Below are 12710 nucleotides of genomic sequence, written 5' to 3'. Positions count from 1 at the left end.
AATACGTTGACTTTGTTGTCCTTAAGCCATTTTGCCACAACTTTGGAGTCATTGTCCATTTGGAAGACCCATTTGCGACCAAGCTTTAACTTCCTGACTGATGTCTTGAGATGTTGCTTCAATATAGCCACATAATTTTCCCACCTTATGATGCCAATTATTTTGTGGCCCTCCTGCAGCAAAGCACCCCAACAACATGATGCTGCCACCCCCGTGCTTCACAGTTGGGATGGTGTTCTTTGGATTGCAAGCCTCCCCCTCTCCAAACATGACGATGGTCATTATGGCCAAACAGTTCTATTTTTTTTCATCAGACCAGAGGAGATTTCTCCAAAAAGTACAATCTTTGTCCCCATGTCAAATTGCAAACTGTAGTCTGGCTTTTTTATGGTGGTTTTGAAGCAATGGCTTCTTCCTTGCTGAGCGGCCTTTCAGGTTATGTCAATATGGGACTCGTTTTACTGTGGATATAGATACTTTTGTACCTGTTTCCTCCAGCATCTTCACAGGGTCCTTTGCTGTTGTTCTGGGATTGATTTTCGAACCAAAGTACGTTCATCTCTATGAGACAGAACGCGTCTCCTTCCTGAGCGGTATGACGGCTGTGTGGTCCCATGCTGTTTATACTTGCGTACTATTGTTTGTACAGATGAACGTGGTACCTTCAGGCGTTTGGGAATTGCTCTCAAGGATGAACCAGACTTGTGGAGGTCTCCAATTTTTTTCTGGGGTCTTGGCTGATTTCTTTTGATTTTCCCATGATGTCAAGCAAAGAGGCACTGAGATTGAAGGTAGGCCTTGAAATACATCCACAGGTAGACCTCCAATAGACTCAAATGATGTCAATTAGGCTATCAGAAGCTTCTAAAGCCATGACATAATTTTCTGGAATTTTCCAAGCTGTTTAAAAGCACAGTCAACTTAGTGTATGTAAACTTCTGACCCACTGGAATTGTGATACAGTGAATTAAAAGTGAAATAATCTGTCTGTAAACAATTGTTGGAAAAATTACATGTGTCATGCACAAAGTAGATGTCCTAACCGACTTGCCAAAACTATAGTTTTTCAACAAGAAATTTGTGGAGTGGTTGAAAAACGAGTTTTAATGACTCCAACCTAAATGTACAGTATGTAAACTTCCGACTTCAACTGTACTTCACTCTAGAGTCATTCTGAGATAAGGCCTATATCGAAAGCTCTGCAAGTGGTTTTCACTTCATTGATCTTACAGCTCGCAAATGCCCAAATCATTGTATAAATTCGTTACCATAATCAATAATGGTTCAGCATTGAGCCCGAAGACTGCATGGAGATTTTGATAGATCGTGATGCGGATGATGAAGTTGATGATGATGATTATTGTTATGACGATCATTATGCTGATTTTGACATTGTTAGTGATGATAATGGCGATAAGGATATAATGCTAAAGAGGATGTTTATTGATCACTGTGTGTATATGATAGTCACAAGGAGCCCAGGGTGTAATGACAGTGATCATGGTATGTGTAGTTGCATGGCTAATGGCAGCATGGCTAAGGGCAGCTGTTAACCTGATTGATGTCTCCTCCTTTCCTCTCATCTGTTCCTCTCCTGCCTGCAGATGATGGGAAGCTATCTCTGGACGAGTTCCAGGCGTTCTTCTCCGACGGGACGCTGAACGAGGAAGAACTGGAGAATCTGTTTCACACAATTGACTCTGATAACACCAGGTGAGACAGTGCATCACATCACATCACACTTCAACAGCAGAGCAGAGCTACAGACCGGAACACAATGGGTCTGGACCTCAGTGTGGAGATACCATTGAAGCTATATGAAACTATTGCATTTTTTTTACCGAAGTTATCCTCTAGTTTCGGTCTACTTTTATCCATTGCAGGTCTATCCCAGAACCTCTATTCCCCTTTATTCATGCTAGTAGCCAGTTCACTGACATATCGGGCTGCAGAAGACGTGTGTGCGTGTGTCTGCATATGTGAGCAAATGGGCGTATCCTATAGGAATGTGTGTTTGTGCTGTGCAGTGCTATACAGGCAAGTTGATTTTTTTTGTTGTCATGAGTCTTGTCTTGGAGGCAGAACTGAGCGATTTCCCCTTCGATGAGCCCACTGCAAAGACAAAATTGACTAAACTAAAATTTGCTTTTTGGTCATAATTTAAGTTTAGGGTTAAGCATCAGTGTTAGCAGTGTGGTTAAGGTTAGGTTAAATGTTAGGGTTCAGTTTCAAATCAGATTTGATGACTTTGTGACTGTGCCATGTGGTGACCACTCTGCAGAGCTGCCACCAGAACAAGATTAATGACTGAAACTTTAACCTGCACTATACAGTAGGCCAACTCTGCCTGTGTGTATTTTGATCTAGTGAACTAGATCTGTAATATGTAAATCATCATCTGGACTGTTCAAATAAAGTGTGTTGCATTGAGGAGGAAATTTCACAAGTCTGAGCTACAATAAATAAAACTGCCGTGTGTATGTGCGTGTGTATGTGCATGTGTGTTTCTACGTATGTGACTGTGCATGTGACCGTGCGTGTGTGTGCGTGTGTGTGTGCGTTTGTGTGTTTGTTTGCCAAAATATACAATTTATCTATACTCGTAAATATCACATCCACTTTTTGAAGGTCTTTTGATGTGGAACTGGTGGAACCTTCAGCTGACAGGCCTTTGTTGATGACACCTTTAGATTTAAAAAAAAAAATAGAAAAGGAGAATGATGAAGAGAAAAATGAAGCATCAGGAAAAGAGATAGAGATTGATGAAAGAATTGCAGAGACTAAGGACAGTCGTCCAGTTCCTGTGTTACCTGTGGTCTCTCCTCTTATCTCCTGCCACTCTTTCTTTCTTTTACCCTTAGCTGTCCATGACATCAACCTTGTTATTTTCCGACACTAAATGCTTTCTCTCATTAGAATATCAATTGAAATAACTTTATGCTTCCCCTAAATTTCTCTTTAATCAGGACTTTATCAAACACATCTTTAGATATTATCAGAACATTTCCTTCACCATTACTTTTTTATTTTATTTAACCAGGCAAGACAGTTAAGAACAAATTCTTATTTACAATGATGGCCAAGGAACAGTGGGTTAACTGCCTTGTTCAGGGGCATAACAACAGATCTTTGACCTTGTCAGCTTGGGGATTTGATCTAGCAACCTGTACGGTTACTGGCCCAACTCTCTAACCACTAGGCTACCTGCCCCCCCATTACTCAACAGTATAACCAGTTGATGTTGTGGGGTAATTGATTGGCCTGTTTAGAATGTTAAATTACAATGTAAGCTTTTGCTATTTAATGCCAATCTATTTTACCAGCTGACCGGACCACAGCAAGCAAAGATGAACTGTTCACCTTATTCCTGCTCCTCATCAATCTGGTTCCGCCAGATTGTAGTTCGTCATCAGTGATATGAAGCAGTTTCATGCCAAATAATAAGATTCAAAATTAACAACGATTTAGTGACCTGAAGCTGAATTCATGGGCACAGATATGCTTCTGATTCAAGTTCGGGTCTTGTAACCTGCTGGTCCCCCCTGATGGAGAAGATATAGAGGGTTATACTGTAGATCCATGTTGTGTCGCATGCCAGCCTTTCCTCTGTTTCTTACCCCATTCTCCCACTGCCTCTTCCCACTCTCTCTCTCTCCCTATGCTGCTCTAACCTGTGGTGTGTTAGTAATGTTGACACTAAGGAACTCTGTGGTAAGTTTTAACAGATGAATATGTGTGTGTGTGTGTATCTGTGAGCTTTACATGGTGTTTGTTAGTGTCTTTGGATGTATTGGATATGTGAACGTATGACCAGATTGTTAATCTGTGAAGTCAATATGCCATGAATAGTTTTTCATCCCAACCATCCCAGTAGAATATCTGCATTGATTAATCACGTAGCTAGTCCATTATCCCATAAGTCACATGAAGTGCCTGTGTTTGTGTGTTTGTGCGTGCCTGTGTGTGTGTGTGTGTGTGTGTTTGTGCGTGCCTGTGTGTGTGTGTGTGTGTGTTTGTGCGTGCCTGTGTGTGTTTCCCCCTCTTACCACTGTCATCTTCCCTGTCCTTCCAGACTACTTTGCCAAACACATGGGTGACTATGAGGGTGTACTGGCCTCCCTGGAGACTCTCAACCTGTCCATCCTCAGAGCCATGGACTTCACCAAGAAGGTGAGTCTCATCCCGGTACACTACACTACTAGGTGCTATTAGATGTGTGTGTGCTAGTTTGTCCTGTCTGTACTACTGTATGTATTAATCATATGCATTTGTTTTCAGGGCTGTGCTAGTCATGGAATTTTGAATGATGGTTATTGCTCAGCCAAATGACTGCGGTCACAGTAATAACCGTTGGAATAGCAACAGCAAAAAAAAACTTTTTTTTTAAATGTAAGACACACGTTCTCCTCCCCTCCTCTCCTGACTGCATGTGTTGCCATAGAAATAGATTTCTAATGGCAGCCCAGATAACCGAAGACTTGTTTGCAACAAAGTTGCATCATGTTGTTAAGAATCCATGTTATCGTAGAAACCAGTGGCGTTCGGGTGTCATTCAAGATGTGGCAGGATCAATATATATTTTTTCTGAACATGGCCATATTCTATATTACAGCCTATTGGATGACTGGCATTCATATTCCATTCACTCAACTGAATGTAACGTCGATAGGTTTAGGCTACTACATGATATTCACTTTTTCCCTATACCCATCATGAGGTTGCTACAACCGAGGCTATGAATGAAAGTTTACAACATTTGTGCACAGAGTATTTTGAGTAATAAAGATGACAGACAGTAGTGACACATTCATATAATTCCTTCTCGCATCTATCTACACTCTTTCTTCCTCTCACATTTTCCCTTCGCTTGTAGACTCCAGTGCACAACACATCAGCTGTCTGTGGCCAGGTGAAAAAAAAACATATCTTGACTGCTAACCACTAAACACAGCCTACATCATTGTCCGGTCAGAGTCAACATAGCTACTAGAACTAACATGTTAGTAAACCCACAACAATCAGGCAGTACAGTGTACATTCAGCAGCAAGCAGTTTAGCAGATCCTGGTGGCAATAAATTAATCAAACCAAAAGTTTACCTTGACTTGGAAGAGTTCCAGTGTTGGATAGTCATAGTCAGGTAACTCCCATTCCCCTTCCACTCTGTTTGAGCCGTGTGTATGAGTACGATACACTAGCTAGCTGCATTAGATGTTAGCTAAGTAAGTGAAAGTAAAAAACAGGGCCTCCTGAGTTGCACAGTGGTCTAAGGCACTGCATCGCAGTGCTAGCTGTGCCACTAAAGAACCTGGTTCAAGTCCAGGCTCTGTTACAGCTGGCCGTGACCTGGAGACCCACGGGGCAGGGCACAATTACCTAGCTTCACCCGTGTTAGGGGAGGTTTTGGCTGGCAGCGATGTTCCTGTCCCATTGTGCATTAGCGACTCCTGTGGCAGGCTGGGTGCAATGCACGCTGACACGGTCGCCAGTTGTATGGTGTTTCCTCCGACACATTGGTGCGGCTGGCTTCCGGGTTAAGTGGGTGTTGTGTCAAGAAGTACAGCTCTTAACCTTCGCCTCTCTCTCCGGAGTCCGTACGGGAGTTGCAGCAATGAGACAGGTCTGTAACTACCAATTGGGCAAACGTTTTTTAAATATTTTTATATATACACTATGAAATATAGCTAGCTCTCTATATCACTCTCTTGCTTCTCCTTCATTTTGGAATAAACGTATTTGTTCATAACTGTTCAACTATTGTCTTTCTCTCTCTTTGAGTCAACTACTCACCACATTTAATGCACTGCAGTGCTAGCTAGCTGTAGCTTATACTTTCAGTACTAGATTCATTATCTGATCCTTTGATTGGGTGGACAACAGGTCAGTTCATGCTGCAAGAGCTCTGATAGGTTGGAGGACGTCCTCCGGAAGATGTCATAATTACTGTGTTAATCTATGGAGTGGGGTGAGAACCATGAGCCTCTTAGGTTTTGTATTGAAGAGGACAGAAGCTAGCTGTCACCATGGTGCTACCCTACAAAGTGCTGCTGAGGCTACTGTAGAGGGTCATTGCGAAACAGTTTGTTTTACTAAATTATTTGGTGGCGTAAATATATTTAGTATATATTTTTTATCTAAAAAGGATAACTTTTTTAATGTTTCATTATTTACATTTTTTATGAAATTCACCTCCCTTTCTTCCTCTAAGGAGTCTCCACTGGTAGAAACAGACTCAACTGCACGAATGCCAGGCCACCCCATCTTCAGTCAGTCGTTCGTTCCACACACCAAAAAATATAAATATTTTATTTTCCTGAAGGTCTTCATCCATAAACATCGGTTACACGGTTATGCAGTAATTGTACCAGCCCTAGTGTTCAATGTGGTTGACATTGCAAGGTGGGGACTCAATGCATCCACCACCAGAAACCATTGCATTGGAGCTGAGCCTAGCTTTGCTGAGGATGTTCTTTCTTATAGACAATTCCTAGCAAAAAGGGGCTGAAAGCTCTTCTATCCACCAGTACTCTAATGTAACGCCCATGTGCTGCAGATAGGACTGGGGATTACAGTAGATGCGTGTGATGCTCTAATGTGTTAATGTGGCAGCCACTCAGATAATGTCTCTATAGCCTGTTGTTTCAGAGCTTCACTTCCATATTATGTTTGTGCCTGGCTTCTCATTAGCGTTGAGTCTGGGTTCAACTTGATGATGGTAGAGCATCCAGCAACACATAGCAATCAGCTAGTTACCTCTCCCCATTCTAATCAAATATATTTATAAAGCCCTTTTTACATGGGCAGATGTCACAAAGTGCTTATACAGAAACCCAGCCTAAAAACCCAATCAGAAAGCAATGCAGATGTAGTAGCACGGTCACTAGCAAAAACTCCTTAGAAAGGCAGGAACCTAGGAAGAAACTTTTAATGGATGGCCAGTCCTCTTCTTCTGGCTGTGCCGGGTTAAGATCATAAGAGTACATGGCCATTAAGGCCAGATCGTTCTTCAAGATGTTCAAATGATCATAGATGACCAGCAGGGTCAAATAATAATCACAGTGGTTGTATAGGGTGCAATAGGTCAGAACTTCAGGAGTAAATTTCAGTTGCCATTTTATACTCAAGCATTCAGAGATCGAGACAGCAGGTGCGATAGAGCGAGAGATGATCAAAAACAGCAGGTCCTGGGCAAGGCAGCACGTCTGGTGAACAGGTCAGGGTTACATAGCCACAGGTAAAACGGCAGAAACTGGATCAGTAGCACAACCAAGTGGACTGGGAACTGCCAGGAGTCATCAGGCCAGGTAGTCCTGAGGCATGGTCCTAGGGCGAGAGCGCTTAGGTTCACACAGGACACCAGATAAGACAGGAACATTTCACCAGATAGGACAGACTGACCCAAGCCCCCCATCACATATACTATTGCAGCATAGATACTGGAGGCTGAGACAGAGGGGGGAGGGGGGGGGCACTGTGGCCCTGTCTGACGATATGATGATGTAACCCCACCCACTTTACTAAAGCACAGCCCACACACCATTAGAGGGATATCAACAGACCACCAACTTGCTACCCTGAGACAAGGCTGAGTATAGACCATAAAGATCTCCTCTACCACATTATCCCGAGCGGGCACAAAACTGGACAGCAAGATCACCGCAGTGACTCAACCTACTCAAGTCGAGCATAGAAAAAAAAGCCTGACACATCGTGACGCACCCCTCCTAGGGACGGCATGGAAGAGCACTAGTAAGTCAGTGACTCAGCCCCCGTAATAGGGTCAGAGGCAGAGAATCCCCGTGGAGAGAGGGGAGCCGGCCAGGCAGAGACAGCAAGGGCGGTTCGTCAGTCCCATTCCTTGCCATTCTCCTTCACACTCCTGGGCCAGACTACACTCAATCATAGGACCTACTGAAGAGATGAGTCTTCAGTAAAGACTTAAAGGTTGATACCAGGTATGCGTCTCTCACATGGATAGGCAGACTATTCCATAACAATGGAGTTCTATAGGAGAAACCTCTTCCTCCAGCTGTTTGCTAAGAAAGTTTAGGGACAATAAGGAGGCCTGCGTCACGTGACCATAGCGTACGTATCGGTATGTATGGCAGGCCCAAATTTAGCACTAACTGAAGTTTATTAAGTGCTTTATCCGAGTAGCCGGAGAGTAGAGCATTGCAGTAGTCTAATCTAGAAGTTTAAAAAAGCATGGATTAACTTTTCTGCATCATTTCTGGACAAAAGGTTTTTTTGCAATGTTTACGTAGATGGAAAAAAAGCTGTCCTTGAAATAGTATTGGTATGTTCGTAAAAAGAGAGATCAGGGTCCAGAGTAATGCCGAGGTCCTTCACAGTTTTATTTGAGAGGACCATACAACAATCAATATTCATTGTCAGATCAGACAGCAGATCTGTTTTGAGTTTAGAAGTAAAAAATGTGCCGCCATCCACTTCCTTATGTCTGAAACAACATCTTCCAGGGTACGCAATTTTTGAGCTTCACCATTTTTCATTGAAATGTACAGCTAGCTGTGTGTCACCTGCATAGCAGTGAAAGTTGACATTGTGATTCCAAATGACCTCACCAAGAGGTAGATTATCTAGTGGAAACAATCGTGATCTAGAAACAGAACCTTGAGGAACACGGAAACATACACTTGATTTGTCAGAGGACAAACCATCCACAGAGACGAACTGATATGTTTCCGACAGATAAGATCTAAATCAAGAACTTGTCCGAAAGAATGTGGTGATTGATTGTGTCAAAAGCGGCACTAAGGTCTAGGACAGCCAAACTCAACTGTTATGCAATACATCATTTTTCAGACATCTTTAAAAAAAATTTTTTTTAAATCAACCGGATGCAGCGGCCGCTTTAACTCAGCAAACTCTCGTTCTCGCTCTCTCTCTAAGCAGCGACCGCCTCTATTAGTGCCCCATCTAATCTAATCGCGTGGTTATATGCAAATACAAGAAGCCGCGTCTTACACATTAATCCAAATATCCTCAGCGGAACCTTGGGACAAGCAGGCAGAAAGAAACAGAAAGATTTGACCACGGTTCAAATGTAAATATCATAGATAGAAGAAGCTTAGTTACCAGTATCTTTGTTAATATGGCTTGTTCCATTTTTTAAATACTCTGAAAACCATATATTCAAAGACGAGTGTACAGAACAGTATTTGTTCATTCTCCCCGCAACTAGCAAAAAACAAATGTGCCTGATATGCAATGAGTCTGTAGCTCTCGTGAAAGCAGGCAATGTTAAGCGCCATTATAACACCAGGCACAGTAAATTCTATCAGACGTATCCCCTGAACACAGAGGTGAGAACAAACAAGATTAACCATCTCAAATCCCAATATGATAAGTCCACCAAAGTCCTTGTCAATTCTCTGACAGCCTAACAACGTGCAATGGAGTGTTCACTGAGGATAGCTTGGGTTTTGGGAAAACACCCTCAAAAAATTCAACCACTGAGATGGTAAAAGAATGCATGTGTGAAGTTGCTGACACCTTGCTTGAGGGTTAAAAAAAGATGAGCTCAGGGAAAATATCAAACAGATCCCACTGTCAGATTCCACAGCAATGTGGAGAGCTGAAATATGAGCTGAAGATTTAACTTCACAACTTGATGTATAAGGACACAAGGCCAGACCCAGATATGGGAAGCAGATGGTTTGAGTCTTGATATTTATTAAACAATCTTAAAGGGGTAGACAAGATAATGGTCGTGGACAGGCAAAAGGTCAAAACCAGTTCAGAGTCCAAAAGTTACAGAGTGGCAGGCAGGCTCGAGGTCAGGGCAGGCAGAATGGTCAGGCAGGCGGGTACGGAGTCCAGAAAATAGGCAAGGGTAAAAAAAAAACGTGAGTACTAGCAAAAGAGAATAGAAGCAGGAGTACGGGAAAACCGCTGGTAGACTTGAAAAACATACAAGACAAACTGGCACAGAGAGACAGGTAAGACAGGGATATTGTAACGGTTCTCTTGTGGTGAAGGAGAGTCGGACCAAAATGCAGCGTGTAGATTGCGATCCATGTTTAATCAACAAAACGTAAACACAAATCAATACAAACACTACAAAACAAATAAACGTAACGAAAACCGAAACAGCCTATACTTGTGTCAACTAACACAGCGACAGGAACGAAGACACTAAGGACAATCACCCACGACAAACTCAAAGAATATGGCTGCCTAAATATGGTTCCCAATCAGGGACAACGATAAACACCTGCCTCTGATTGAGAACCACTCCAGACAGCCATAGACTTTGCTAGATAACCCCACTAGCTACAATCCCAATACATACACACCAAAACCCCAAGGCAAAACACACCACAATACAAAAACCCCATGCCACACCCTGGCCTGACCCAATACATGAAGAAAAACACAAAATACTTAGACCAGGGCGTGACAGATATATACAGCAGGGATAATAAGCGACACCTGGGGTGGGGTGGAGACAATCACACCAAGTGACACAGATCAGGGTGTGACATGAGGAGGCTATTCAGAATGCAACATGTATTTCATTAGCTGTGGATGAATCAACAGATAACACTGATAATGCCCAGCTTCTGGTGTTTGTCAGATTTTATAACGAAACAAGGAATTCTGTGAGGAGCTATTGGGCTTAACACATCTAGAATCACACACGCGAGGAGAGGATACCCATGAGGCCATCAAAGGGATGCTGACAAAAGGGGGATAGATCTGAAGTCATCACAGATGGAGCTCCAGCCATAATGGGAAGAGGGAGGAGACTGGTTGCACATTTGAAAGAGGACCACCCTGACCTGACATCATATCACTGCATCATCCATTAATTTGTCCTGTGTGCCAGTCTGTGAAAATAGTATTCTGAGGTCATGACAACAATGATGAAACTTCTCAACTTTTTGAGAGCATCATCATCCCTACAACACCGCCTGCTACAAGGCGTTCTGACAGAGGCCAATGCCAGTTTGGATTACTTACTACGGCACAACAATGTCAGATGACTCAGCAAAGGGGTCTGGAACATTTTTGGGCCATTCAGGTGGAAATCAAAGCTTTCTTATGAGAACAAAATAGTGACAAGGCAACTCAGTTTTCTGAGTTTTCAGAGGATGAGGAGAGGGCACCTTATTCAACTGAATGTTAATCTGCAGGGACGGGACAACACAGTGTGAGACATGATAACAGCAGTCCGGGCTTTTCAGAAGAAATTGGCTCTTTTCAAGAATGATCTCCAGGGAGAATTTGTCCTCTTCCCCAATCTTTTGGTGCAAATGCAGGGAGACAAAGATGTTCCCAACCATGTTGATTTCATCCAGAAGCTGATGGATAACTTCAAGGCTCGCTTTGATGACATCACTGTTGGAAGATAACTGCTGCTGCTCATCCAGAACCCCATTCTTGGTCACAAATGTGGCAAAGTTGTCAGAAGAAGCAAAACAGATCACAACAAATGGAGTTGATTGAGCTGCAAGAAAATGTGGCTTTGAATGACCAGGCTGGAGATTGTGACCCTGATACTTTCTGGGGAAAGATAGTGCCTGCAGCTGATTTCCCTGTACTCAAGAAACTGGCATTATACATCCTGATTATGGTTGGCTCCACATACAGCTGTGAATCAGCCTTCTCCACAATGAACTTCATTAAAAACAAATACTGTACCAGGCTCACCAATGAACACTTGCACCATTGTCTCAGAGTTGCTCTCATACCATTTGTGCCAAAGTTCAAAGCATTGGCAGGAGACAGAAAGTGTAATTTCTCTCATTAATGCAAGGTAAGGCCCATTGTGACTTATACATTAATATTGCATGGCCCACAGTGACATTCTATCCATTCAGGTTATTATTTTTGTTCAACTCTCCTTTGTTCTCCAGAAAACATGCACTGTATTTTATTTAAATATATATTAATTCAAGGCCAACGTACAATGGTTCACAGTGCACATTTTGCATAGACAATTATGTAACCACTTTTGTTCTTCAGCAATGTTGATGGAATGTTGTACGTTTACATTCGAAAGAAGTAGTAATTCATTCGTAGTCTCGTTTAATGTATTTAACGTACATTTTATATAACAACATGTTTCCTAAGTCGTAGACGACTATGTTTATTACTACGCTGTACCACTGCGGCAATAAAGGACGATATCCATCCGGACTTTGGCCACCTAGGAAATTTGTGTCTCTGGACCTTCTCAAATAGTAGTTGAATACCCCTGGTCTAGGAACAAGAGGACAGATGCAGAGTCTTGGTCTGACGCCATTAAAAGGTCATTTACCACCTTCACGAGTGCAGTCTCAGTACTATGATGTAAGTCTAAAACCAGATTGGAGCGTTTTGTATTCATTATTTATTTTCAGGAAGGCAGTGAGTTGCTGTGCAACAGCTTTTTTTAAATTGAGAGGAATGGGAGATTCAATATAGGCCGATCGTTTTTTTATTACATTTCCGGATCAATGTTTGGCTTTTTCACTTTTAGTGAGTTTGGTACACATGTGGAGGATAGGAAGCAGTTTATTATGTTCAACATAGGAGTTGAACTATTTCAGTAGTTTAGTTGGAATAGGGTTCAGTAGGCAGCTGTAAGGTTTAGAGGCCATGACTATTTTCGTGAATGTGTCGAGAGATACAGGATTGCAAAACTTGAGTGTCTCCATTGATTTTAGGTCCTGGCAGTTCTGTGCATCTCTTTTCGTCGAAGAAGTT

At 42.4% G+C, this 12710-nt stretch overlaps 1 protein-coding gene across 2 annotated transcripts in view; it reads left to right on the top strand.

The window, feature by feature from the left end:
• The window catches only part of LOC112218547 (N-terminal EF-hand calcium-binding protein 2), a 121804-nt gene that overhangs the window by 39908 nt on the left and 69186 nt on the right, over window positions 1-12710 (top strand). For both annotated transcript variants that reach the window (XM_024379424.2, XM_024379423.2), the window contains exons 3-5: window positions 1605-1713; window positions 3686-3711; window positions 4073-4170. In XM_024379424.2, coding sequence (XP_024235192.1) covers window positions 1605-1713; window positions 3686-3711; window positions 4073-4170 — 233 coding nt within the window. The remainder of the gene's footprint in view (window positions 1-1604; window positions 1714-3685; window positions 3712-4072; window positions 4171-12710) is intronic.

This window comes from Oncorhynchus tshawytscha, linkage group LG19 (genome assembly GCF_018296145.1).
Source record: "Oncorhynchus tshawytscha isolate Ot180627B linkage group LG19, Otsh_v2.0, whole genome shotgun sequence".
Lineage (NCBI taxonomy): Eukaryota > Metazoa > Chordata > Actinopteri > Salmoniformes > Salmonidae > Oncorhynchus > Oncorhynchus tshawytscha.
Note: the sequence above shows the minus strand (reverse complement) of the source record. Positions and strands in the feature narration are given on the sequence as shown.